Below are 27,584 nucleotides of genomic sequence, written 5' to 3'. Positions count from 1 at the left end.
GTTGGATCTCGCTGTCTTATATTGATCGGTTTACAAAAGAGTTGTGCTTTGAAAAATAGGTAGGCGTTTAAGGTAAAAAAAGTACGATCGCATTGAGTCTTATAGGACGCAGTAATGTATTTGAAATCGACAGTTTGTGGGCTTTGTAAATTCAGTTGCATGTGTAAAGCCATAATTTCAGATGTCTTCCTTTGATCGTCTGAAATTTATTTTATTTATTATTATACGGCCGTCATAACCTGATTTGCCCATTTCACATTCCGCGTTGAATTAGTTTTAAACTTTTATAATTTTAAAGTGACTTCAGTGGTTGAAACATTTATTAGGCGTTCATTCATCCCTTGCAGAAATTTTGATATGTTAACTGTGTCCGGTTTTTACGTTGCCACGGCAGCATTATTACATGCACGTATGGCCAAAAATCGCCATTAATTAATTTCCGGTATTTTCTGACTTTCTTAGAATAAAGTTAAATCCAGGATGGCGGATGTAAAGACGTCATATGACGTCACAGCCAACAAAAATTATGTCACCTTGTTGAGTAAGCTAAGGGCTTTCAACTCAAGGCAAAATAATTTTACCGTGCATAAAAAAAAGGGAAACCTTAGTAACATCTGGACGTGTTCTTGGAATTTACCAAGTGCTTGCATGAAATATTTAAAACGGTAGGTTATGATAGCAAATCAGGTGATAACAAGAGTGCGTAAACAGATTGGGGGATACTGGTTTCTATCCAATCTAATCCTCTGTCTTTTTCTTCCACATCCGAATGTCAAAGCTATCAACTCATCACCAACAGGCTGTGACGCTACTTCTTAACACCTATATCAGATGACTGTCTATTGGATAGATTTAGATAGTCTTAGTAACACGGCCCCATAAGCTGTTCAGCTTTAAGTTTTTCACCGTTGTTATCAGACTGACATGCTCATAAATACACACGTTTGTTCTTTTCTCAATTTTATTGTTTGTTAGATATATAACACACGCTAGATGACTGTGCTGTACAACCCTGTGCTATATGACTGACTAGTTTTGCTGAACTTTGAAGATATAATCATTGTGCATATATCTTACATGTTAAATTCCAACGTTCTCCCACATTCCCTCCCCACACCCTTGTCAGCACGAGAGAGCTGAGCACGCCACTGGTACGTGCATTATCGCACACTTAATGTAATCAACAGAATACACAGTTTTTCTGTACAGCAATTTTGCTAAACGTAATTTGAACTTCTGTCATTCGGAAATTTAACATTACTAGAATCAATTAACAAAAATATCACGACCTTAATATTACATAAATTTCTATTCCTTGCTTGCTTTTGAAATAAGCAAGGTCTTAAAAAAAAAAAATTAAAATCCCCAAATCTGAAATTAGCGTATAAACATGAAACAAAAATATAAATTTGAAAAGACTTGAGTCATTTAAATCCCGCTAAATGACAAACGAATGTTATATTAGTGTACATGTATATACCCGTCTTCAGATACCAAAGGACTGTATTCATACTAAAGTTTCAACAAAAGAAAGAAAACTACACAATGCTTTAAGCACAACTATATACCTTTAACATTCTACTCCAGTGAAAGCATCCTAATACATATCTTAAATATATTTATAAAGGCATACAATTTATGAGTGAAATGCTTTACAATATTAATTTAAAGAAACCTTTACAGTTTCTAAGAAGTATTAAATTATGTTTTAGACCATTAATTGGTACTGTTATCATTTACTGCGAATCTTCATACTTAAAAAAATGTTCTAAAGGTTAAGCAGTATTCTATTTCGCTGTAATTTGATTCAAGGACACATTATCTTTGCATCTGCAAAAAATTCATTTTCCGGATTTTAAAGAAAAGTACCAGAAGAAATTTCAATATTTTACTTATTATCCATTCTGCACACTACAATAGCTAATTCAGACGCTTTATTTTTTTTATTTCTGGTACTTTATGGTTCTGACTGGTTCATTAAGGGGAACTGGATTATGTGATTTCTTAGTGCAAGCTTGGAAGTTTGCAACTTGAACTACATCAGTAATACTCGGTTTACACCCGCTTTCAGTGTTACCTGAATAGCAGCTTTCTATGGACCTCCATCTTTTGACGTGCTAAACAAACAAGATGGATCGAAATCTGCCAATCATAGCCCACTAGCATGACCTCCTAAACTTGTGGGCTCATTTGCATGAAAACAATACCGGTATTCATCAGTTTTGATTAGCTCATTTCAAACAGCAGGTCGAAAGACAATGTTCAAAAAATGGATGTAGAAATGGATGCACGTAACACTGAAAGCGGGTGTAAAGAATATACATAAAAAAACACAAACCAGCTTAAACCTCTTACCAGAAGAGCTTACTAAAACTGGTCAGAAAGATACCTCCAAGAAAAGAATCTACCAAACAGCAAAAGTTTTAAGTTTTATAGTCCCTAGAACTACAGTAGAATCCCGATTTCCCGAACTCTCGGTTTCTCCAAACTCCCGATTTCTTAAATCAATTTTTGTTTTGTCTTTTTTTATATAGTTCTTCGCTGCAATTTTACCTCCCAATTTCTCAAAACAACTTTCGTTTCCCCTGGTGGTTCGAGCAATCGGTATTCTACTGTATAACATTACTTTACCACAGCTATAACAAAATTCTCGATCTGATTGGTTCTAAGCACAACTTATTTTTCACCAAATTGGAGCACATGCAGCTGAAAACAAAGTGTCCAATTACAAGGTGTCCAATAACAAAGTTCATGTGCTGCGTATGCGCATGCTTTTCAATTGGTTACTTATTGTAACTGAATACTCCTTGATATCCCTAAAACCTTCAGTTTTAAAATCAGTTTTTAAAATCCTCAACAGGATTCATTTGTCTAAATTTTTCCTCGAATTTTGTTATACCTATGATTAATTGGTAATAGGACTTCGTGCTGTCCAATTCTGGCTGTAATCATACTACCATTATTATCCTACTACCATTATTAATTGTCTTCACCTAAGCATCAACTGCTCAGAGAGAGGTTTTCAACCAGGAATCTTGTGAGTAGATGGTACAAATGATCGGATGTTCCACCACCACTCAGACCGTGGCTTTTGTCAGGATAAAACTGTTAAAATAAAAAGAACCTTGCTATAAGTTCTTTGTTAAAAGAAAAACTCCAGGGCAATTGTTCAGAATTAAAAAAAGTAAAACATTTGTCTGTCCTCCATCCGTCCTTCCTTTCATCTGCCCAAGCAACCATTCGTCTGGATTTATTTACAAAAATTAGCGCATAAACGAAACTCTAACTTTATTCGTCTAGTCAGTCAGTCGGTCGGTCGGTCAGTCAGTCAGTCAGTCAGTTCGCAGTTATTATTTTCTAAAGAAACTGCTGTGCTGCAATGACTGGCAAGTGAAACAGTTAGTTTATTATCAACTGTAAATTGGTAAAGGTAAATAAACCACTGTAGCAAATTTGGAAAAGCTGTCATTTCGAGCATTAGCCCTTCATTGGAGCAAACTTTGCTGCAACAAAATTTTTACAGGTTTTAGAGTATTGATCAACAGTTCTATTCTTGTTATTTTATAACCTAGTTATATTTATTTCGATAAAATATTCTTAAAACTACAACAGTTAATTGCACATGCATGATTTAACTGTATCCTGAGAGATTATGTGATTAAATAAAATAATAATCAATTAGGGTGTAAATGTTTGATGACCTGTAGACAGTTGGTCAGCGGTTAGTCAATCATCAGCTAGAATTTTGTTTTAATTTGTATTTACCAACAAAGATTCATCGAGCTGATCAAAGATTACAAATTAGCAATGAAGGGATTAATTTACATTTTTTTTTAAATTTAAATTTGTAGTCCAGTCGTCAGAAAGTCTGTCAGCAGTCGGAACAAGTGTCTTTGTGTCTCATTTCCTAACAATCCGTGATTCTTGTCTGTGTAAAACTATAGGGGAGGGAATGTACATATTAACGATTAATAGACATTACTATATTAGCTGAATGGTAAGTTCAAATGTTAAGTTAATAACTTATATCCTATTGTTTTTATTCTTAGTATTTTATACGTTTCTTTAATTTTGATTTTTTTTAAAAAAGAAGAACACCTGACAGATCTGTTAAATTATTATTATTATAACTATTACTAAAATAATATTATTATTATTCAATTGTAGCAATGTATATATTATGTGTGGTTCTCACTTTTAAATCTGTAGATGGAAGACTTGTGTGTGACCATTTACATGAAAGCTATTGAGCACTACTTCCATGTGGTACTGTTTATTTTATGTAGTATTGTTTAATATTTTTTAATAAAATATTCACTTACTTGGACTTGATATTTGACGCCAGCTTTTGTCAAAGCTGTGACTAACTGTGCAGTATTCTGAAAATGTACATTATCTGCAAGAAAACCACAGTATAAAAATGATACGCATTCTCTTCCATTTGCATGCATATACATGTAATTAGAGATGCTTTCTTAACTTATAATGGACTCAGTTTTTCCACTAAAGTGAGCATAATAAGGCTAAGTTTCTGTTATATGTCTCAGCCACTAGCTTCGGCATATAACACAAACAGAGTCCTTAATAACTTTGCTATCATGCAAACACCAGGTCAAATGAGAGTTCTTAAACCCATATTAATATTTTCAGGCTTAACTTTTTAGCACTTTATGCATTTTCTTTTTCACAGAATGTGAACTTTCTATCCCAGCTCAGTCACTAATGAAGTCAGCAACAAAGTGTGGCACGCATGCATCACACTATTATCCCGCTTAATAATCTGTGGAAATCACATCAGCTGTGTTTGCTGTAGGTATGATTTTCACAATCCAACGACAGTTGCCAGCTTAACCCTATGCTGAATAACCAAGAAAGTGTGTTTGCCCAAAACACAGTACTGACCAAGCGATTAGACACATGCACTTGAACCCATGCAGTCCTCTGATCTGTAGTCCAATGCAATAGACATCAAACCATAAAGAACATGAATATAACAGTGTAAAAAGCCACAGCTTACCATCTCCTGTCCCATGAACAAGAAGAAAACTATCATTTTGGAAATTCTTTGCCAAAGGCAAAACAGACGATGTCTGAAATAAATCAATGACAAACATTACCTTTGATGCTCTACTTAATCTAGAAAACTAGACACAAATTGGGACACAAAATTGTTGGGAAACAAAAACGTTCGAGATCATGTACATCATAAAATTACACAACTTTTTACAGGGCATTGTTTTACTACCACAAATCCAGTACCATACACCACTGCAAGAAATAGTGTTTTGGCATGTTTATTGGCAAAATGTCATCAATAACTTCTCTTTTGTAGTTTTACATGCGGTTGTTTTTATTTTCATGTTTTATTTTTATTTGTGTTTAACTGTAATTAATTTCTCATATTAGTGTCTCTTAGTTCCTTGCCCCCGGGTGGTGGATAGGGCAGGACATCAATGCTCGCCATCTGTCCCTATTCTTGGACAAGATTTCAGTAGCTGCAGCCCACGATGTTAGTCCCAGCTCAGTGTGTTCCTTCTCCACCGTTCTCCGCTCATATAACAGTTAACATTAAAATGTTGGGCTTTATAACACTTTTAAAACAGTAAAAGTATCGCCCCCATAACAGTAGACCCCATACAGGCCCTCTTGTAAGATCGCTTGTTGTGATGTGATTCAGGAAGAAAAGAACTTAAATTGTAATGAAGAATACATGTAGGTTCTAACAAACAAGAAACTGCCTTCAGCTGAAGTTATGTACATGCTTCTTAGCACTGTAGTTTGAAAATATCGAGAAATGACTCCAGCTATGAAAGCAAGTTTAAAGTTGTTTACAATTACCTCGTATCCTTGAGGGTTTTGTTGTGGAGTGAGCATGTATCGCTCAGTGTATATAGAATCTGCAAAATATCATAAACAGTTATAACAAGGGAATAGAAATCACACACGCTCTCGCAGACCGATGTGAATGTTATAGCATGTTTGAAAGAAAATTTCGCTTTCCCAAGTACTTTTGAGTTCTTCCACTTTCACATGAGTATTAACACAAATTCAATCATAAGGCAACAGTTAACACAAAAGAGCAGTTATATTTTTTCCTTATTTTATAAAATTAAGGTCAGTTGTCACTAAAGTGTTTTCAAAGCCTTCTACAAAACACCCAGTAGCTGTTCTGGTCAAAGTAGAACATGTGGACGCATGTTCATTCAAAATAAATTGCATGTCACTTTGTAAAGGTGATTTCTAGTCAAACTGCACAGTCTTGGGGTTTGCTTCATTTTTGTTTGGAGTCTACTCTTTTTACAGTTTTGCCCTGATATCTGGCGTTAATAAATGAAGGAAAAGGTTTGTTTGTCCTGAAATTTCTTATTTTGTCTTTGACATTCCTTAAACATTGCAGGCACAAAGTGCGTAGTACGGACTGGAAATCAGCTTTAACCAACTCATATCAATTCATACTCACCATAGTATCTCCAGTCTGTGACAGGAGCCACAGCCATCCCAACTTTAAAAACACCAGAATTTACACCAAGAACATATGACGTCAAGAAACCTCCATATGACTGCATTATAAGAAGAAACAAAAATAGCAGCTTTGATCACTTACACTATGAACTGAAATAGATTTTACTTTGACGCAACATTTTAGTGAGATGCAGTTCCTAAAAGTAGATGTCTGCCTTCAGAACATTTTTTTCAGAATGGTATAGTGGTAAGAATTTCATGTGCGATTAAATAAGCAAGATTGGGAAGGATAACTTTTTATGTTAATTTAACAAATTGTCAACAAAACACATTTTAGCAGCCTGACAAGTCAAATCATGGGAAATCTAATCAGGGATAACAACACAGACGGTCCAAGCGTCATCCTTCACCGTTACCATAAAACCAAAGTGTATCATTTTATGACTTCTCTAGCCCCCTACCAGCAGAGCTGTCATTAAGGGCTGTAACCCGTAACACCTGTTACGGCTGAGTCCACTTGATGCTATGGGTGAAGACGTTGATTGGTGTTATGTTACACCTGCATACAGAGCAAAATGCTATAGGCGATAAATTCATTGCAACGGCTGCTTAAAACCTGAATGACAGCTCTGACCAGTATGCATTTCCAATACCTTCCCCTGATATGAGTATACAGGTAGATATTTCCTGGGACAATAAATTGCAGAGAAAAGGAACAATCAATCAATCAATCATATCCTTACCCAGCCCCAGATGGCTATCTTTGTCTCATCCACATAGTCTTTAGCTGCAATGTACCTGGTAGACAACGAAAGATACAGATACAGATACAGATACTTTATTTATCCTCAAGCTTAAATGGCTAGCTTAAACAGCTTATGTGCCGAGACCCATATAATTAGTATATGAATTTACAAACTTAACATAAATTACTAAGATATAAACTAGTTACATATACAAATCAAATCAAAATCAACATCTTTATTAATGTGTCAGAGCAATTCTAGACACTCTCTACTAATAGGGGACACATAAAATAAATAAAAATAATAATAATAAAAAGACTTAAAATTGATATATTACAATCATTGTATATACTAGTATGTAAACTTGATGTATAAGATCCGTATTCAAAAAAGATAAATTTTAAGTGCTATATAAAATTAATATCAAACACAGGTATTGAAAGTCATTTTCCAAATTTTCTTCATAAATCCTTTAATGATGGGAGCAGATATCAGCTAATCGTCTATAGAGTTCAAGAGTTTTGGTCCATAGTACCGAAATGCTTATAAGAGTTTTATATGCGTATATTTACGAATTTACTCTTTGGAGAGACAGGTTTGTTTTAGCTAGCAGATTGTGTGTTTAGCTTTATTAGTGGTTACTGAGCACTTCGTTGGTATGGTGTACATGAATGGCTTTAGAAGTAAGAACCTATCCTCAATTCTTTATTTTGTATGGAAGACATGTTTGCTGCTTCCAGTTATACATCTTAGATACTAATGTAATCATTATAGATACACCACATAGCATGCTCGAGTCAGTGTGGAAACATCTATCTCAGTTACACAAATGCTTGCAATTAAAACTGCAGGATCAAACTAAACGACTACTTACCTGGCAACATTTATGGTATCCCGTGCTTCAAACTTCCCCAGCTGTTTGTAAACTTGATGCTTAAAACTAAAACACAGAAAAATGACAGCTTTTTTTGTCTCAAAGCAAACGAAGGACCATTAAACACAGCGTAATCCACTGTCAAGACTTTCAATAAGACCAGGCACCAACCCAAGCTCGGGCAGAAACATAATATTACTCTGTTATAAATTGCTGGCTAAAGTTTATGTAGGTCCATGTTTTCAGCTTCCTACACATAACTGCTCTCAGACTTGTGCCACAAAAGGGGAGCCACCTACTTAAAATCTCAAAGCCCTACATTACAGTGCACATTTATTTATCAATCTTCCTCTTAAAATTTGAGATGCCTCGAGCTCCTTTAGGAGTGGTGGGTATGAATAAACGCTCTATGTTGTTTTCGTCAGGCTGTTACACTTTTATTTTTACCTTTCCCCTCTGCAGCATGTTCCTCTGGCATCAACATTCACCACAATCAAGTCAAAGTTGCTTACTAAATAACCACTTTCAAATCCATAACCATAGCTATCCACAACCTGACCACAAAGAGAAAAATATACCAATTAGCGTTATTAAGACTCTTTCAAACTCACTTTTTATCAAAACATGCTTTGAACAACTTACTGTGATGACAGGGTGTTTTAGAAGTTTGATTTTTGAATTATCTTTGGGTGACTGATGATTGTAAAATACCATCTCTCATCCTCTAACAATAACAGTTACTTTTGTGTTTCAAAATGTCTTTATTTTATGACTTACTTCTGCTCACAAACTAATATAATAACCATACTTTCATAGCAACAGTTGCAAGAGGTTCTGTTATTATTTTTATGAAGCAGGTATGAAGTTGTGTGAAATACCTTCTGTGATGCAGGTCCACCATATCTGAAATAAAGTAAATTTAAAATATTAATTGAATAATTGTTCTAACAATAGTTTTTGTACAATTTATGGTTAAAACACTAATGGGTGCTGTAACAAGAAAAGCAAATTACTTCCAATGTAAACACCCTGTGATTTAAAATTTCATAAACTAGTTATATAATCCTTATTTCATCTTGTTTCTGATAATGATCATAACAATTTTAGAGCAAATAATTTGTTATCTAACTTCAATCAAACTGTTGGGGACAATTTCAAATACAAATTTAAACCGCAAAATAAATTACTTACAAGTATGCAGAAACTAATTTTTTAAAATAGTTGTCAGAAAAGCTTTCAGCTGAGAAAGTGAGAACTTAGGATAAGCTCTCCCAAAAAGCTTAACCATAATTAATACTGAAATAGGACTTATGTACATGTATATCACGTAGTGGTTTTGAATCATACAATGGCTAGGGTGGTGGCAGGGGTGGGGGATGTGGGGGTCTCGAAAATTGTTTGTTCTCCTTCCTCCACAACACCTACAGTGTTACTGTTTATTTAAAGTTCTTGTTACATATTATGGGATTGCAATCGTTTTGTTGATCGTCACCAGAGAGAAGTGCATAGCTAGGTGGCTTATCAGACTGGCGATAATCTGGTTTCCATTGCATGAAATAACTATGAGTATCGCAGCCTCTCTGGATAGAATGCTAGTCCATAGCAGGTGCCCTCTGCTCAGTATTTGAGTCATGTTGACAGTACCCATGGGGTGGGGAGGCACTGAGAGGGTACATGTCTTAACCAAGAGCACCAAATTATGTAGATACTTACACTGAGAACAAAACAGCATATTTCTTTTTCTCATCAAAGTTGGGAGGGCGGTACTCTTTTACATAGATATCTACAATGAGAGAAATCACACTGAATGAATATAATATGAGGCACAGGATTTGTTTTTCCACAAACAATAATTAAAGGTGTCTGGCAACTCTTTTGACCTTTCCACCTTTGGGATCAATCACAACGTTCTAAGCTAGATGATGCTAATAAATTGTTTTTAGTGTAAAAGTTAACACCATTTATCAATCAACAAAACAAGACTTTGCTGTCAAAATTTGGTGTCATGGCAAATAACAAGAGTGGTGAAATGGACACTGTTTAATACTGTATTTGGACTATTACGACTCTGTCAGAGTGGTTAAGAACTTGAAGGTGGCATTAAACCTTTTCGAGACATTGATAATCCACAACAGGTATAATGTTTCCTGCTACAGGTATTTAACGTTCCTAGTATTCCTAGTATAGGATTTTAGCTGCTTATGGAATCAAAAAATATTTCTACACAGGCAACATACCATAGTCATCACTTTTAACAGTGTAAGTCTCTTCTTTGGGCAATGACACACCCGCCAGTCTACTTCGTAGGGCACTGTTGTCTTGAAGAATTTTAACTGGTAGACAAACAAGCAAGGAAAACCAACATAAATAAAATAATGAACCCTCTGATTTACAAGGTGGGGGGGGGGAGGTGGATGCATTACAACCACCCCCCCCCTTGAGTTTTTTTTAAATTAATTTTTGAAAAGGGAATTTACTCTTTGACTATGATGCTGAAACTTTTAGTAGCTGTTCATCCCTTGCAAAAATTTTGATGTCAACAATGTGTCCACGATTTTTGGGGTTCTCATAGCAATATCATAATTACAAGCAGGTCTGGCCAAAAATCGTCATTTTTGTTTCCATTTTTTTAAAAAACAATTGCACAATCAATAAGCATTCTGGTTTGATTTTGCAACAATTTCCATTGTTCTCTTACTTTCTACGAACATAGTAAAATCCAAGATGGCGGATCCAAGATGGCGACTCTAATGATGTCATATGATGTCACAGCCAACAAAAAAATATGTTATCCTATAGAGTTAGCTAAGGGCTTTCTACTCAAAGCAATTCCACATTCCATCCCCCATTGTACTATGGTAGGGGTATGAATTATATCTGCATGTACGTCCAAGGGTTAACAACAACAGCGAGTGCCAGATGAGTTGTTACATCACTAGCTCTTGCTCTTGTAAACTTGGTAGACATGTACCGGTAGTTACAGAAACCCCAATATAACAAAGTGCCGAGGGACAGACAAAATGTCGTTTGTTGAAACAGTTACAGCTGTAGGTTCGTTATACCAGGATTCTTTTGTTCCAATACAGTTTATTATTATACATTAGAATTACTTTGAAACATGTGATTGGTCAAGAGCATTCAGTCAATATACAGTAGCATGTGAACTTGACATGATAACCCAATATCTGCAGCAGATATTGGGTTATTATGTCGAGTTCAAAGTCCGCCTAGTTTCCAAGCCCTTGTCCGTGTAGTGCTGTCAAACTTCTGAAAATATGGCCGAGCGATTCGCCTTCGTTTCCAAAGAGGAATTGAAAGTTTTGATCGAGAATAAAGATTCTAAAAACACCAAGAGAACAACTAAAACAAGTGTAAAAATTCTGAATGACTATTTGAGGGAGAAGAACCTGGAAGAACCACAAGATAAAACTGCTTTGGCCAATGTTTTGACGAAGTTTTACGCCGGCACTAGAGAAAGTGATGGTAAATTGTTTAAAAACGTATAATAAAACAATTATTGAATTCGGTTTTCACATGATATCGTGAATTATCAAAACCTCGTGTCTGTGTTATCCACCTCAGCCTTCGGCTTCGGCAGATAACACAGACCTCAGTTTTGATAATTCACGATATCATGCTCAACCTCATCCAATAATTGCTTATTGTTAGTAATTTTTTAGTCACGCTAAAGAAATATAAACTTAACGTGTTTGTTACACTGGGTTTCCACTGCATTTCATAACTGAAATACATGTACTGTACCAGCTAATTCATTAACAATACTAATTGTATCAAAAGAGTACTTCAAATTCCCAAGCAGGTAAATGTTACCTTTGTTATCCTTTGTACTGCGTAATGTTATTTCAGGTATTCCTGGCCCTAAAAATATTAATGATAATTAGAAAATTAAAAACTCTGTATCAACTCAGGTTTGGAGATTGCTTTTTGTTCAAGTTCAAAGTCAAACTCAGAGTATTTTTTTTATTTGCCACACAAAAATAATACAGTTACAAGAGTATAATAGCAATATTAAAGATAACATAACTTATAAACATAGCAACTTGAGGTCTAAAAAACTGAAAGTAATAATGATAATGATAGTGATAATGATAATTATTATACACATTATAATAATTTAATGGCATGACATGGCATGGCATGGTTAACCTAAGATTGTGTTATCATAATATGGTGTAGTGTGGTGAATAGTTTTTCAAAATGTACATCATTGAAGCTGCAAGACAGCACAATTTAGACAGCTAATTAGTCTAAGCCATGTTTTATACAAGTAGGTAAATACAAATAGGCAAGTAAGACAAGTGGATAAAATAGTTATACTGGTACAATGTATGTGTTTGAACTGTCTAACTAAGTTCACCATTTGATATACTGAAAAAAACTTTTGCAGTCAACCTTTTATATACATTATGCACTTGATCGCAGACATTGTGACCTTTTATTTTGCAAAATTACGTCTGTCAACAAATTTTGTTTCCCTTGCCATAGCAACCAAAATGGTCACAGCCTGGAGTGCTCTCTACAGTAAAAAAGATAATTCAACATGCATTATAGGCCCATATTTTAGCTTACCTTTACAATACAAGATATACCAGCTTCCCTTCAAGCTAAAACTTGCACCATAATAGGAACATTTGTTTCCCTCTGAAGCAGAACAGATATTAATCACTAAGACATACAGAAACCAATGGCGAGATATAAAGGTGCTTAGTTAGGGTGATGGAGAAAGCCATGACCTATAGACTATACAAACAGGTGAGTGAGATGTCAGTATGAATGTAGTGCTAACGTTGGACCTTTGCAGCTGTCAAACACAAAATCCAATGCCATCCTGGCTTCCATTGCCTTAATGTTTGTACGAGTGTGCATGTTGGACTTCGATATAATTATCAAGTAATGGTCAAGTGTGAGTTAAGTTGGCACTGATTCCTTATAACATGGTAGTACATCTCACAATCATTCTTTCCAGTAAGGCAATGTTATATATTGATGACAATAATGGTAATGCATTTAATATTATATAGTATGTCGTTTTCCATGTGTATGTTCAAATGCGCTTTAAAATTCAAGTTTATCAGGGTGAGATCAGATGTCAGCATGCAAAGGCCTCTATGACAGCCGATATCAGTACATTCATGATTTCACCTCACCCACCAAACCCATGAATACATGTCACAGGGACAAACGACAACAATGGGGACTACATCCCCTGCTCTTTTAGTGATACCCTATTCAGTAATATTCCAACCAAAATTTTCATCAGGTAGTAAACAATTGACTATTTTAAAGGGGCAGTGTTGCACCGAGATTAAGTGCTACTTGAACATCCAGTGGGGGTGTTGTATTAATTGAAAAATCACTAATAGTGCCTTGGCCTTAGCTTGCTAAAACGTACTGTACTAGTCACGAAAATTGTTAAAAAGTGGTGTGGCTATGGATGGTAGGACGGAAGTGGCCTAAAACTTGAAAAAGTCAGGCTGACGTTTTCAAGTTTGGCAGTGTTTAAATGGGACAAAAATCACATGAAAATCATTGGTTACAGTTCATTCAATCTTGGAGAGTACATTATGCTTTTCTTTTTAAAGGTTATTTTTGTTGATCAAGAAGTGTACCCTCACAGTTCTAGCATAGTTTACACAAAATAACTTAAAAGACTTAGACTCGTGACACTGCCCCTTTAATTTCAGTAATCTGCATGTACTCACCAATTACTGTTGGTAGATTACAGGTTAAGCAATCAAGTTGACCTGTTTTTATGTATACACTGCAAGTTAGAGCAAATAAATCTTAGTATGTACAACAGGCATGCAGAGGGTTAGAGAATATTTCTAGTCCAGGCACAAATGTGGGGTGAGGCAAGTCCAGTCAATTGCATTTGTAAAATAGTGCTCCTTGTGTACATTCTTTTTATAATATAATAAATTATTTATTTTTTTAATAAATTAGTGTATCGTTTTTGATTATTATTAAAATGGTGGAGGCTGGTCTGGATTCATGCCATCAGTTGAAGGCAAAAATAATGTCTCAGAGAAGGACAGGTCTATCTTCTTCAGATTTTCTTGAAAATTTTCAAATGTAATTTTAAGACTACTCTTTAAATGCTATATATAAACAGTAGCAAAAACAATACTTTTTGCAATTGGTTACACAAAGAATTATAGCTACAGGTAATTTGCTATGGGAATTAACAGGCCAAAAATGCTATAAGGGTGAAATGCAACTAAAGCATCTCATCCAAGCATAAGGAAGACTCCCAAGGTCACTCATGGCAAGATAGTATGATAATTGGATGGCAGCTGTCTGCTAAGAGAAGTTTACAAAAGCTGTCCAGGACCTTTGTGTTGTGTGCCACAGCTAGACAATAATGGTTCCAGTTTAGTAAACTACTGGTAGCAACATTCAATGGAGTAGCATCCCACCTGGACAGACAGGCAGGGTTTGTTATTGCTGGGATGTTTATGCAACCCCACATTCTCTGGGTATGACATTCTTTTAAGTAAACATGCAAACAAACATAGAAAACCAACACTGATGATGACCTTAGAGTCGAAAACGCTTTGTTTTAAAGATCTTTATAACTTTTTATCCCTTTTTAGCCTTTTAAAAATTATCTTTTTGAGCAACGTAATGACAAACCTGTAGACATGAAGTTGAGTCGGTGATTCCTTGGTTGCAGTAAAGTATCTGTAATTATGTGCAAGTAAGAACATTTAAATGAATAATTGGAACCCAAGAGTTGAAAAGGGAAGAAGGAGGAGATTGGACAGTAATCACTTTAGCCTATGGATTTTGAAGAACCCTTCTGCACACCTGATACAAGTACATCATAATTTATGGTGTGATCGTCTGAGTGGGAGCAGTTCTGTTTAGAGCTTCTCTCACCCAGATAATTGATCAATCAATTCCATCCATCTGTCCGTCTGTCTGTCCATCCATCCGTCCATCAATCAAGCAATCAATCAATCAAAAACATAATTAAAATTTATTTATACCTGTAGACTGCCCTGTTTCTCAGCCAGTAGTAAAGATCAGTTACATTTCAAAGGGAATTAATTTTGTACCATTTTTATCAGATTTAAGCTGAAGATCCAATGGATTAAGACATCACTAGCCAAACCATGCCAAAACTTTTACAGTTTGTGAAAATGAAAGAACTACTGTGTTAATAAACTAAAATTATAATATTTAACCAAATCATAAAATTTTGTTAACTAACACTTTCTCATTGATATCATCATGAGCAAGAATCTTTTGTATCTCCCAAGCGCCACTTGTTAATGGTGTTGGATTGTTGATTCCCTGAAATCAAACAAAGTTTTTTTGGTTCTTGTTTTTCATTTCTTTGATATTCAAATAGATATCTTCAAAACATACAAGATGTCTACATACAACAGATAATAAGAACAAGCTAACGAAACAAATATATGTAGCTATTATGATGCCAAGGACACACCAGTTACAAGTAATGGAAAAAAATCGAATTCAAAAAAGTGAAACACCTGCCGTTCTCCTAAACTACATTGTACGTTTAACTGGTAATGAATATGTTGCAGTTAATTTCAACTAAATTCTGAGTAGTTACTGTAATTACTCGATTAAGCGCCGCCCCCGAATAAGCGCCACCCTCGAATAAGCGCCGCATATAGGACAAAAAAGTTAATAAGCGCCGCCCCCAAATAAGCACCGCAGTCCCGATGCGGCGCTTATTCCAGAAATTCTGTTTAACCAAAAAGAGCACTACAAAGCATCGCTAAAACAAACTTGGACATTTCTTTCCATCAAAAGCGATGTTTTGCAGTTCAAAGTAATTGTTTTACCGCTCGCACATTAGTTTTCTATCCAACATTCTTATAATACGTTGTTCTGTAAATGTTGTGAAGGCCGCAAACTTTTCTAGGAAAGCTAGCGCCAATTCTTCCTTGAGCAAGAGAGACGAATACTGACAATCAAAAGACGCTAGTTTCAATTACTGTAAAATATTAAATTCTTTGTGGCTCCAAATTTTAAATAAGCGCCGCCCTCAAATAAGAGCCGCACTTGAGGCGCGAAAAATTTAATAAGCACCGTGGCGCATATTCGAGTAACTACGGTAGTTTTTTTTTCTTACTAGTTGATTTTAACCTAGCTTATTTTTTTAATAACAAAGTTAAGAAGTGTAAAATTAAAATTAACGCACCTCCCCTCCCTCCCTGTCTTGGACCCCCACCCCTACCATCTGCTATTATCCCCCTCCCAATCATCTATTTTTTTCCTTTTTACTACTTTGCACTTCTAGGATTTGAACTCTCACCCTCCAGATTTGCTGTCCAACCTCTTATCCACTTTGCCACGCAGAAAGCATTGGGTGAACCACTACTTTTTAAAAAAAATTGACCCCAATTCAAACCCTAACCCTAATAATAACCTTAAAAATCATCTAGTTAGAAAAAACTAACTAGTTAAAATAAGAAATTAACTAAGATCAAAAATTAACTGCAACAAATACAAAATACAAACCTGTGGATTTGTGCTCATCTTTGCTAGATGGATAAACTTTCCAACACCACCTGCTTGTGTAAACGGCCAAAGTGTAATGTAATATGACCCATCAGCAGAGAAAAGGGGAGAAGTGTACTAAATGAGGAAATAATTAGTAAGATAAATTAATATATAAATTAACAATAAATTCATTTCACATGTTAGTTGAGTTTGATCATGCTGATGCATGTACAGAGATTGATATTGATTGATGAGCTTAGAGAAACAACTTGTCTGATTATGGAAATCATCATAAACCAATCTTTGGTATCTGTTGTGGGAGGTGGGGTGTCCTACTGGTTAGTGAGTTGGACTCTAGATCCAGTGTGCTGGCCATTGTGCTGTGTTCTTAAAATGATACAAGTACAGTCGAACCTCGATTATCCGGACTCATTGGGACTAGGCTAAATAGTCCGGATAATCAAGAGTCCGGATAATCGAAAGTATGAATATTAATGAGCCAAAAAAAAACCCTCCGCATAGTTCGCTAACTACCGCATCCTCTGCATCTTCGGTGCATTTTTCCACATAATTAAACAGAAAAAAAGAAAAGTTGCTTCATAATAGCGATAAATCAGCTGTTAACCATCCTCACAAACAAAAATTCCGAAGACACTGATGTTGTGTGAATGTTTTTATGGCTAGTGGAAACTGAATAAAGAAGTTGCCTGCCGAAGTATAAATGTTGTTCGATTGGAAACTACACATCAGGGGGTTTCCGATGTTTTTGGACAGGTAAACCACCTTGAAATAACGTTTAAATCGTCGTAGAACTTAGTTATAGCTGGTCTTGAATGTGACTAATTAATATTCATGAAAAAATTGGGACCAGAAAAGGAAGTCCGGATAATCGAGAAATCCGGATAATCGAGGTTCGACTGTAAAATAGTATAATTATTGGGAACCAGCATACTGTCAGGGACACTGGACAAAAATTCTGAGGCTAAGGTGTGGTGGACTAGCGTCCTATTTAGAGGGAGAAGCCTTGCGTGCCCATTTGCTCAGCATATTTTTCGTGTGTGGACATTTGAGGAAAATATCTATTGTTTGATTTTTTTTGCCTCGAGAGGAAAAATCCTCAATGTGTGCGGGCGATGTGAGCTACTTGCTCAGCCAGAAATAGCAACTGACCAATAAAAACATGCAGAATGCTCACATGATTCAACATGGCGGATTTCGAATCAAACTTGCTAAGCACTTTCCTCGCTGTCTGCGGTGAAATGTGCAGTGAATAAATGGCTGGGCAAACAGACATGTGAGGCGAATAGCTTAGCTAATTGCTCTAGTGTGCGGCTGGCTTTTAACACCCTGATCAACTCTTAGACTTAAAAACTTATCATGTGTCCCCAAAATAATGCAACAACAAACCTTGTCATCCACCCAGCCACCCTGCACTTCAAGATCAGAATTCTAAAAACAAGTGCAATAAAGACACAGGTAAGGCAGAGTTTTGATACAAGATTCTACTGTATTGGGTCTAATAACAAAAAAACAGGCATTGACAGTTTTGTTTAACAAGCATAGAAGCCTAAACTGAGAGCTATACATCCTGTGGTCTCTCACATTATTCTTTAAAAAAATAATTAATTTCAGTAAGCTTAAATTTTTTTGGGCAGAAAAATTGTGACTTTAGGGCTCGCCACTCTACTACTTCATTTAAGTCCAGTGCAGAATAAGCAACTCGGACATATAGTATTATGTATTGCACAGCATCCACAAGAAAAGTTTTTATTCATAACATTTTGACGGCTTTTTGACAGCTTTCTGATGGCTTTGGCTTGAACTGGCCAATTAAAGTGCAAGAACTGTGAGAGGTAGTGTTAACATCGCCAAGTTTCCATGTTTGCTTTTTGGCAACTGTCAGAGCCACCTCCCTCATCTGCATTTTGATTGGTTATTTGATCAGTGATCAGAAATTGTAAAGATAGATGTCAAACATTTATCGGCAGTTTTAATCAAAAACCTTGTTGAGTGGCAATAGCACAGTGTACAGCACAGTCACCTTTTTCAAATTACATTGTAACTTGAGCTCTGTGTAAAAGAGAACTTAATAATATTTAATGAGTTAAAATCATTGTTATCTGAATTTACTCACCTGTTTGCATAAGGAGTAAGGTGCAGATGATGTCAGATCACACTTGTGAAGAATAGCTTTATTCTGATCTCGATTCAACCAAGTCACAGTAACAGCCTTCTCTGATTCCCATGCTACATTGACCACATAATGTTCACTGCAAACAAACAAAAAATCATTACCTATCTCAGCAAATTCACAGAAACCTGGCCGCGAGGTTTTCGCTCAAGCCTAGCCAGCAACCTTAACTTGAGGGATGGTTTGAGCACCTTGCCCAGGGTCTGGGCTATCTGTTGGTGTCCAGCTGGGGAGTAGCTGTCAAAAGCTTAGGGGAGGGGGTCACTTTTGACTGCTGGGCCTAGCTAGCTTCTGCCTCCTTTGAGCAAGTGTTTGTGAATGTTGAATGCCCTGTGTAGTCTGTGAATATTTTGAATGACACCGGTCCAGGCTTCCCTGAGTATAGAAGGCACCCTGCTGGCCTGGCACCTGTTAGCTGGGCCCATGACGTGACAATCTTCTAGCCTGGGGGGAGGGCAAGGGACTTGTAGTGGCCTGGGGTGTTTGCCAGGTTCTTGTAAAATCAATCAGATATTAATGATAAGTGTGTCAGCGCTATACCAGGTGAATTCAATTTTAGTTATTGTATCAAATTAACACCAAAGACTTACATGCTCAAGAAGTCAGCAGGTTCTGGTAGTTCGATCTTTTTCTTAGCCTGAAGGTCAATCACATATACAGACACTGTAGGATTTGCATATCCTGGTTTAGGATAAGCAATCTTCTGTATAGAGGTGTAGGCATTAGATCTGTCACCATACCATGGGAACTGATACCAGTTAACTTGAGTGTCGTTAAACTGAACATATGCCAGGTATCTGCCCTCAGGAGAGAACCAGAGGGCGTGGTCAGAGTTCAACACCTCCTCTGTTGAGAAAAACAGTTACTTGGTAAGACGCTGACATAAAAGTTCATTTTAAGGACTACTGTAATGAATGATTGAAAACACATTTAATTAGTACATGTACCATCTCGTTTTGGCAGTAAATTTCATAAATTATGTAATAATAATTTTCCACTTAAAAAAGTGTCTAATATATTAATATATTTTTTTTTACTTTCATTATTGTAGCCTGGTGGATTCTGTCTTAAGTAAGTTTATCAAGTACACTAAGAAGTACTAAAATTGACACTTGACACAGCTGTCGCAGCTAGAGCATAATAACCTTGATAAACCCAATCAGGGATTCCATTGAAGATCTTGTGTTCCATGCCACTGTCAGTCAGCCGTTCAGCTGCTGATTTTGGTGAATCCATGTAATAAATATTGTTGTTATATACAAAGACCTAAAGAGGAGAACAACAAGTTTAGAAAATACACTTTAAACTCAGCACCAAAAAAAGGTTTAATTATGAAATGTATGTGCACACTGACAAAAATTATTATTGTGCTATTTTATGGTATACTATTTTGTATTACTAACAGTGCTTTCGATAAGCACTGAGGGCTGAGGAAAAGCACCTCAGCTACTTTTATTAATGCTCTTCCATAAAAAGTCGGCTTCTTTTACCCGAAAGTGAAGTAATGTAATTAAAAGAGAGATTCTTTCAAACGGTCAGTCACTCTCTCTCCTCAAACAAGCTGCCTTATATGTGTACTTCTATTATCTTATTGAAAACCACATAAACCAGAGTAAGGCCCTGGTACTATAGTTACACCCATTTTCAGTGCATAAAGCGGCTATCTTTCAACTTCCATCTTTCGACATGTATGCTAAACAAGTTACAAGATGGATGGAAATCTACCAATCACAGGCCACTTGCATAACCTTCTGAACTTGTGGGATCATTTGCATGATTTCAACAAGCACCAGACGAGTATGGATTGGTTTTGACTCGTTTTGACACATTAAAAGATAAAAGGTAGAAAGATAGCCGCTATGCATGTTATACTGAAAGCGGGTGTCATAAGCCCTCCATTCAGGCTTTTAGCCAGGATTCAAAAAGTGAGAGTCCAAAGTTTTTATAAGGCCTGACTTTGTCCCCATAGGAGGGCCTGAGGAGCATGCAAGGTGTTTTTCTGCAGTTATGAGTGCAAAGGTATCTAAAGATTTCCAAATTTTCTAAAAAAAACTCTGTATACAGTTATTCATGTTAATTTTCTCTGAAAAGGGGCTGTCCATAGGACTCCTGGACTCCCACCTGGCTAAAAGCCTGCCTCCATTCCTAGGATTGCAAAGGATGGAAAGCTCTGTCTGATCTACCAGTACAGCCGTAGGTACAAATAGTTCAGACTTCGCCAATCTTCCTAATTGGCATTACTTCATCTTCCAGAAATTTAACAAATCAAAACATGATCAAATGAACCCAAACAATAAATTAAAAATAAATTCCACTTGTGCTGTACTACTATCAGACAGGACTCCCGGCCCCTTACTTACTTCAAACATTACCAAAATTGTTTTTAACTATAAACACCAACTTAATCAACACACCAAAGAATGTCCATTCTCATCCCATGATGCATATTGTATTTTACTTGGATCTTGTCCCTCTCCAGGTTTTATTTGCATTGTCTCTCTGCAAAAGAAGACAGCACAATGTATTTTAAATTTGTTTCCATAGTCTAGGGCCATAAATAAACACTGAGTCTTCCAGGTTGAGTGTTAAAATAATGTGCCTGGTGTATAACAAAAGAAATGGCACTCACTGAGGTCTAGGGTTTTGGTTAAGATTTTAGCCAGAGATTTTCAAAAAGTAGACAGTTTTTGGTTTGGCGAACCCATTTAAAGGGTTTCAGTTTGTTACTTCTAAGTCGGTTCAAAGGGCATTCTTTCGTGGAGAAAGTTTTGAGATAATTATACATTCATACTTTGAATATATAATACGAACATTATGTAACATAACTCATTAACTAAATTTCATCAATTTCATTCATCGTTTCATCTTTTAAATTTCATTTAAAATCAAAATTAATGGAGGAGTTTTTAACATAGATCAATTAGGAGTAATTCAATTTATCCAAATTTTTATCATTGTAATTTTTTATCATTGTAATGTTTATCATTGTTTTAATTTTTTTTATAATTTTAAAATTGTAATTTCTACTGTAATTTATTGTCACTGAAAAGCCCCGTAAGGGGAGTGTCAAATTAAAGTATTGTATTGTATTGTAACTAATAATTAATTAGATAACATTTATTTATTAATTAATTAGAATTTATTACTTTATTTCTATACAAAATAATGCAAATACATACTTTGTCTTGAGTTCATAAACATGATACTCAGCAAAATAGGAATATCTATATTGCTAAAAAAAGAAAAATGATGTAAAAGTTAATATCCCTTATGTTTATTACTATTAACTTAAAAAAGCCCAAAAACTGTAATAATTTATAATGATTTGATGAACACAATGACAAGAAATTTCAGATTTTTTTGGTATTAGTTTTTCCCTTTGTTCTGGTGTATTGTAATATATGATAATAAATGTAAAGCAAGATACCAAAATGTACAAAGGGTAAAATTAAACCACTTAACAAAGTAAACACTAACAATTATTATACCTGCCAACTCTCACGCCTACGAGTTGAAAACTTCGATCTCACGCCAACTCACGCTTACGAACCAATTTCTCACGCCTAGTCGAAAATTGTGAGTTATTACAACCGAAAGCGACACATTTTCCAAAAAATGTAATCTCAAACCAGTGTGAGAAAATAAAACTCCATGACAAATTATGTAAAATGAGTAAATGGCGATACCTTCCCCGAAATGACAGAGTTTTGACGAAAAAAAGCATTGGGAACGAGGTTGTATTTAGCAAAACACGTCCACGTACTGGCATGGGATCGGAAGCTGTTCGGAACGTCTTTGGAATACTTCGGACGTCTTCGGAAAACTTCGGACATTGTCGTATCGTCTTCGGAAATCCTGGCACTCTCAGGATAAAAATCTCACGCCTTTGACCCAGAAAAAGTTGGCAGGTATACAATATGTTGTTGCATGAATAGACTACATGTACAGTAATGTCTTGCTTTTGGTAAAACAAATGTACTACCCCTGGGTAACTACTTTCATTAAAAATTTAATAATAATTAAATAATAATTATTTAATATTGAAAAGTTAATAAAATTAATTGTAAAATTCATTAATAATTCATGTGGGTGCAAACCAATCCCAGCACAGTATTCAGATCACATGTACACAACTGTAAACCCCAATATACAAATCAAACAATAGAATTAACTTTTGATACAAACTCTTGCTCAGCTGATTAGTATTCAATGACTTTTGATACAGATCTCTTCTGATTGGCATAACAATGCTTTACATTCAATTTATTGTTTTCATTTCACAAGTAGAATAAAATATTCGCGTCCGATCTGTATGGCCGTTTGCAATGGCTCACCTAGCAGCTCGCCATTGTAAACGCCCATGCAAATCTCCCGCTCATATTTTATCTACTACTAACTAATCAACAATTATTGTACAGTACTAGTGTAACAGATGCAATTGTTAACTTACGGATGACGAAAGGCTATTTATTTGATATAAAAATTTTGCACTTGAGGCTTAGCTTACAAATGTCGCTTACATGTTTTTCATGTTTTGTGAAGAGAATATATTTTCTATCTGGTGAAAACCAGTGTCTGCTGATCCCCAACTCTTCCTGAAATTAAGAAAATAAAGATCTGTATTATGTTAAATGTATATAAAAAATCTCTTGAGCAAGATACAGTTCTGGATCACAAGGGTTTAAGGTATGTAGTTAAGAAAACACTAAGCCGGCTTATCAACAAGCCCAGCTGGCATTTCTGGCCTTGGCAGGTCTAAAAGTTTACCTAAGTCTTTGTTTTCATGTGAAATTTCAGCCGGATTTGAGATCTATTTCAGCTGGTTAAAATAGCCGGCAGCCGGCCCTTAGCGACATCCCTGGGTTTAGACTCTGTCCGAAGTACACTGTGATTTAAACAACATTAAATAAATCTAACTGTCATTTACCCCTTGCTGGGTCACTGCACTGTGTTCTTTGGAAAGACATTACCCGGTGCATGAACAGGTGCTGGGGATTGACCCTAAACAATGAATGACATCCAGGACTTACAGTATTGATAGTGATACAGTCTAACTACAATAACTATTAAATGACATTAGAACAGAACTGCTCTATGAAGCAGGGCAGACAGGGGGGCAAGCCTTGCTTCCCATCAATAATGTGACACAGGTTCAATTCTGTTAAAAAAGTTAGGAAAGTCTGTGTTCAAGCCTAGTGGCCTATCAGGCTGGAGATATTATCCCAGTTTGTGGTTGGCTGATTTTTTAATTATAATAATTAAAATAGTCTTTTAATCACCTTTTTCTCATGATCTAGAATAACTTCTGATGTCCCCTTAGCTACATCTTCTAACACCAATCCATCTTTATTAGAAGTAATACATTTATCATCTAAAAAAAAATGCAAACTAAGTATTAACCCAAGCAAATTAAAGTTGGCTAAAAAAGCAACTGAACATGGTCTGGTATAGGGTAAGGGCTTCAAATTCCCAGCGGCACACCCCCACCCAAAAATATACCGGGTGCCCCCCCCCCCCCGGGGTAACGATGTAATCTTTACTATAAACAACAACAACAATGTAACAAAAACGCAGCTCTTGCTATATCAGATCTACATACAGTCTGTAAAATTCTGAATTCAAAATAAGCCCTGTTTTGTTGTTGTTGTTTTTTTATATGTGTGGGGGGAGTATTTTCGGTATTTTATGGTATTTAGAAAAAAATAAAGTTTGTTTTATAAAAGAAGGCAGTTACACGAATTATAAGAACTTAGTTCCAAGAACGATTAAAACCTACCTGATATCCAATTACATGAATACATTTCAGGAGAAAAACGTCCATCAAAAATATCCTGAAAGGTAAATTTGTCTGAACTCCTGGCTATTTTATTAGAAAATGGTCCACTTTTTCCTGCAAAAGATAAAAAGAAAGAATTCTACTAAGTCAAGTCTGAACAGTAACCTCAAAATAAGGTATCTCATTGTTGGTGTATCAATTCCTTCCCCCTAAAACATTTTTTATTAGTCTTAACATTTTAAGCATTTTTTGTAACTTTTTAACTATTTTTATATTTATTTTTTTAATAGTGTTTTTAATATTTTTAACGTTACTTCTGTAAAGCGCTTTTGAACTTTTAGGATATTGGTGCTATACAAATATTTTATTATTATTATTATTATTATTATTATTATTATTATTAATATATATCTTTTTCTGCAAGCCTAAGACTTTTTTAGCCCTGCGAACAAAATCAAGACTCTGAGACAGCATTGCTAAAAAAAAACAAGAGAGGGAGACAAAAATTCTGTCAAGGAAATATCGGCTGATAGTTGCCCCGTGGAAATGTGATTTTCTTAAAACAAATATAAGCCTGAGAAGCGAAGTTTCAAGGGCTAATATGCAAGTTTTACATGTAAGAACATCAACAAAAATTTCCGCAACAAAAACACTCTTTTGTTTTTATTGCACTAAATTTTCTTCTGCCATTTTGCCCGTTCAGAAACAAGCATCGTGAATTAGTCTTTTACCTTTAAGGATGTAACAAATGAAGCAAAACCAGACAAGAAACCCACTTAAATGCAGTTAATTTAGAGTGTGGTAATTCTGTCTGTAAGCCCACTTGTCTACAAAAAAATTTGCAGACAAGTACTATCCATCTGGGTATTTTTCTCAGATGGGCACTATGGCTGATACCGTCTCTCTGCGGATGAACACTGTCATGTCACATGATCAATTCAAACCAATTAGAATCTGAGAAAATTTAGTGGTGAACTATAACAGCCCATAGTGCCAACCAAGGAAAATACCTGGATGGACAGAACTCCCAAATGAAAGTTTTTTGTAAACAAATGGAAATACAGACATAAAAAAATACTGCAAAATCTTGTCTGGTTTTGTTCTTTGTTAAATTTTGGCTTTCAAGTCTTTCAACCAGAAAAGCAAAAAATTATTCAAGATGCTTGTTTTTTTTAATGGATATGGGGTAGAAAATTTAGTGGTGAACAATAAAAACGAAAGAGTGTTTTTGTCACGGAACTATTGGTCTGATAGTTGCCCCTTGGTATAAGCCCTCGAATCGATTAAAGAACACCAAATTTCCACAGGGCAATACTATCAGCCGACAGTTCCTCAACAGAAACACTCTATTGTTCAAAGAGCACATAATTGAATTGCTAAATAGAAATACTTATTAAGTAATTTTGGGAGGGAAAAAAAACAGAAAAATGTTTTCTATTTCATCTTAAAATATGAAAAATTAACACAAGAAATGTAACATTGTTCACATAGCCCCCTACAAAACAGCTATCTGTCCAATTAGAGCTCTAGAATTAAGGATCAAAATTACACAGAAGAAAAATAAAATAATTAAAAACCAAAAAATGTCATTTTGAGCTATAATCGATAAATAAGCGAAAAAATATATCGAATACGTAATAATAGTTCTTTTTGATTTTTACTGAAATTGAGAACCAGGGAAAGCAAACTTTACAAGAGAGACAAAATCTAATCAATGTAACTTAAAACCTTTCAATTTAATTAACCGCTGAAGGAAGTTTGAAGAGCGGAGATTATCCTAAAGCGTTCATCAGTATTCTAATTTTCAAACCTTTCTGTGCGTTTTATTGAAATGGGAGAATTTAACTCTTATATAAGAAAAACTTTTACGCTTATCGCAAAAAAAAAAGAATCCTTACAACTACTGACAATTTTAACAAGGTAGGCACCACACAATGACCTATCCCGGGAAAAAACACAAGTAGCAGGTGCCAGTTTCAAAGAAGAATTGTTTATATTGAAGGAAACAGGAACTTTTACAGGTAGCTTTTCATGAGCTACATGATTTCCGATCTTCGAGCATTCAACCCTCATATTAACTTCGGGAAGGGAAACCTTAAACACTGAACGAATAAAACAACCAACCCTAGAAACCACAATTTCGAAAAAAATACACGATTTAAACCACAAATGAAACTTCCTCTTGAAGTGATAACCTCATCGAAACGAAAGCTAGATCATCGAAGTAGAGAGACCTTCTTCGCGGGTCGCTCAGTTTTTGATGCTAAATGAATGCGCTTCAAAACAAAGATCAAAACGTAATAAAATGCATCTAATACTTTAAAATACAAGACCAAGTGTAAAGCATTTTGCTTGACGAATTTTAAGAAAAATTTGAAGTTATACATTATTGCAAATTTTTTCATGACCAGCTGGTTTCGGTCGGTCGGCGATTCAATAACAGCGGTGCTAACAAACGCCAAATAAATGCATTAACATTTCTAAACGCTTACATTTTGGAATTTTAACAATAATAGTTCATACATTAAGCTATCTCTTACCAGAATATATAGTAACCATCACTGTGCAGATAACTATAGCTGCTGCTACTGTAGTAATTCCAAAGAAAATCACCAAACTTTTTCGATTTAGTGGTGAAGGACTCGGCGACGAGAGACTTTCATCTTCATCGTTCATTAGATGAACTTGTTCCTCCGAATCCGCCGCGGCGGACGAGTATCGACTTGCCATTTTTCCCTTAAGTCCTAACTTTGATCCATCTACGAAAGGCAATATAGATCTACTTTCACCATCTTTTAGCTTATTTACGTTCCTGATCGCTCAAACAGCTTGAGGTGTTACTCCCGCCTCTCTCTCGATCGAGTTCAGTTCGATCACTCATTTGCAATCTGCGCCTGCGAACGAAGTCAGTCAGCGGAACAATAACGTCCCTACCAAACATGACCAAACATCAAACATCGCGCGCGTCTCGCGCGCGACTCGACATCGGTAGACAATCGTCAGTCACATTGCAAAATTGATTCACTTTGCGATAAAAAA

At 35.6% G+C, this 27,584-nt stretch overlaps 1 protein-coding gene across 2 annotated transcripts; it reads right to left on the bottom strand.

Moving 5' to 3' along the window:
• Positions 1–943: 943 nt before the first annotated feature.
• Positions 944–27,416, bottom strand: LOC144630204 (dipeptidyl peptidase 4-like). 2 transcript variants are annotated; one of them, XM_078488527.1, is made up of 27 exons: positions 27,086–27,416; positions 24,546–24,659; positions 24,049–24,140; positions 23,290–23,364; positions 21,949–22,001; positions 21,184–21,268; positions 19,915–20,035; positions 19,360–19,615; positions 18,713–18,848; positions 17,986–18,027; positions 16,597–16,713; positions 15,317–15,399; positions 14,737–14,784; positions 13,806–13,864; positions 12,673–12,744; positions 11,914–11,961; positions 10,320–10,415; positions 9,796–9,865; positions 8,961–8,985; positions 8,530–8,636; positions 8,083–8,148; positions 7,206–7,260; positions 6,461–6,560; positions 5,839–5,897; positions 5,018–5,090; positions 4,323–4,396; positions 944–3,105 (listed from the first exon to the last, which is right to left on the bottom strand). In XM_078488527.1, exons 1-27 carry the CDS (start codon positions 27,273–27,275, stop codon positions 3,001–3,003), a joined length of 2,421 nt encoding a protein of 806 aa, XP_078344653.1. In that variant the 5' UTR covers positions 27,276–27,416; the 3' UTR covers positions 944–3,000. The 2 variants fall into 2 exon arrangements, with proteins under 2 accessions (XP_078344653.1, XP_078344654.1); XM_078488528.1 differs by lacking the exon at positions 944–3,105 and adding an exon at positions 3,279–3,938.
• Positions 27,417–27,584: the final 168 nt, after the last annotated feature.

This window comes from Oculina patagonica, chromosome 11, assembly GCF_052425735.1.
Source record: "Oculina patagonica isolate OP01 chromosome 11, crgOcupat, whole genome shotgun sequence".
In the NCBI taxonomy this organism is placed as follows: Eukaryota; Metazoa; Cnidaria; class Anthozoa; order Scleractinia; family Oculinidae; genus Oculina; species Oculina patagonica.
Note: the sequence above shows the minus strand (reverse complement) of the source record. Positions and strands in the feature narration are given on the sequence as shown.

What these genes read in the sequence shown, in the direction of transcription:
- LOC144630204 (XM_078488527.1), bottom strand. Translation starts at nt 27,275, where the DNA reads ATGGCAAGTCGATACTCGTCCGCCGCGGCGGATTCGGAGGAACAAGTT. An exon ending in ATGAGAATGGACATTCTTTG is followed by an intron (nt 20,036 to 21,183) that starts GTGTGTTGATTA and finishes TCTCCTCTTTAG; the next exon opens with GTCTTTGTATATAACAACAA. An exon ending in GATGATATCAATGAGAAAGT is followed by an intron (nt 14,785 to 15,316) that starts GTTAGTTAACAA and finishes ACATAATTACAG; the next exon opens with ATACTTTACTGCAACCAAGG.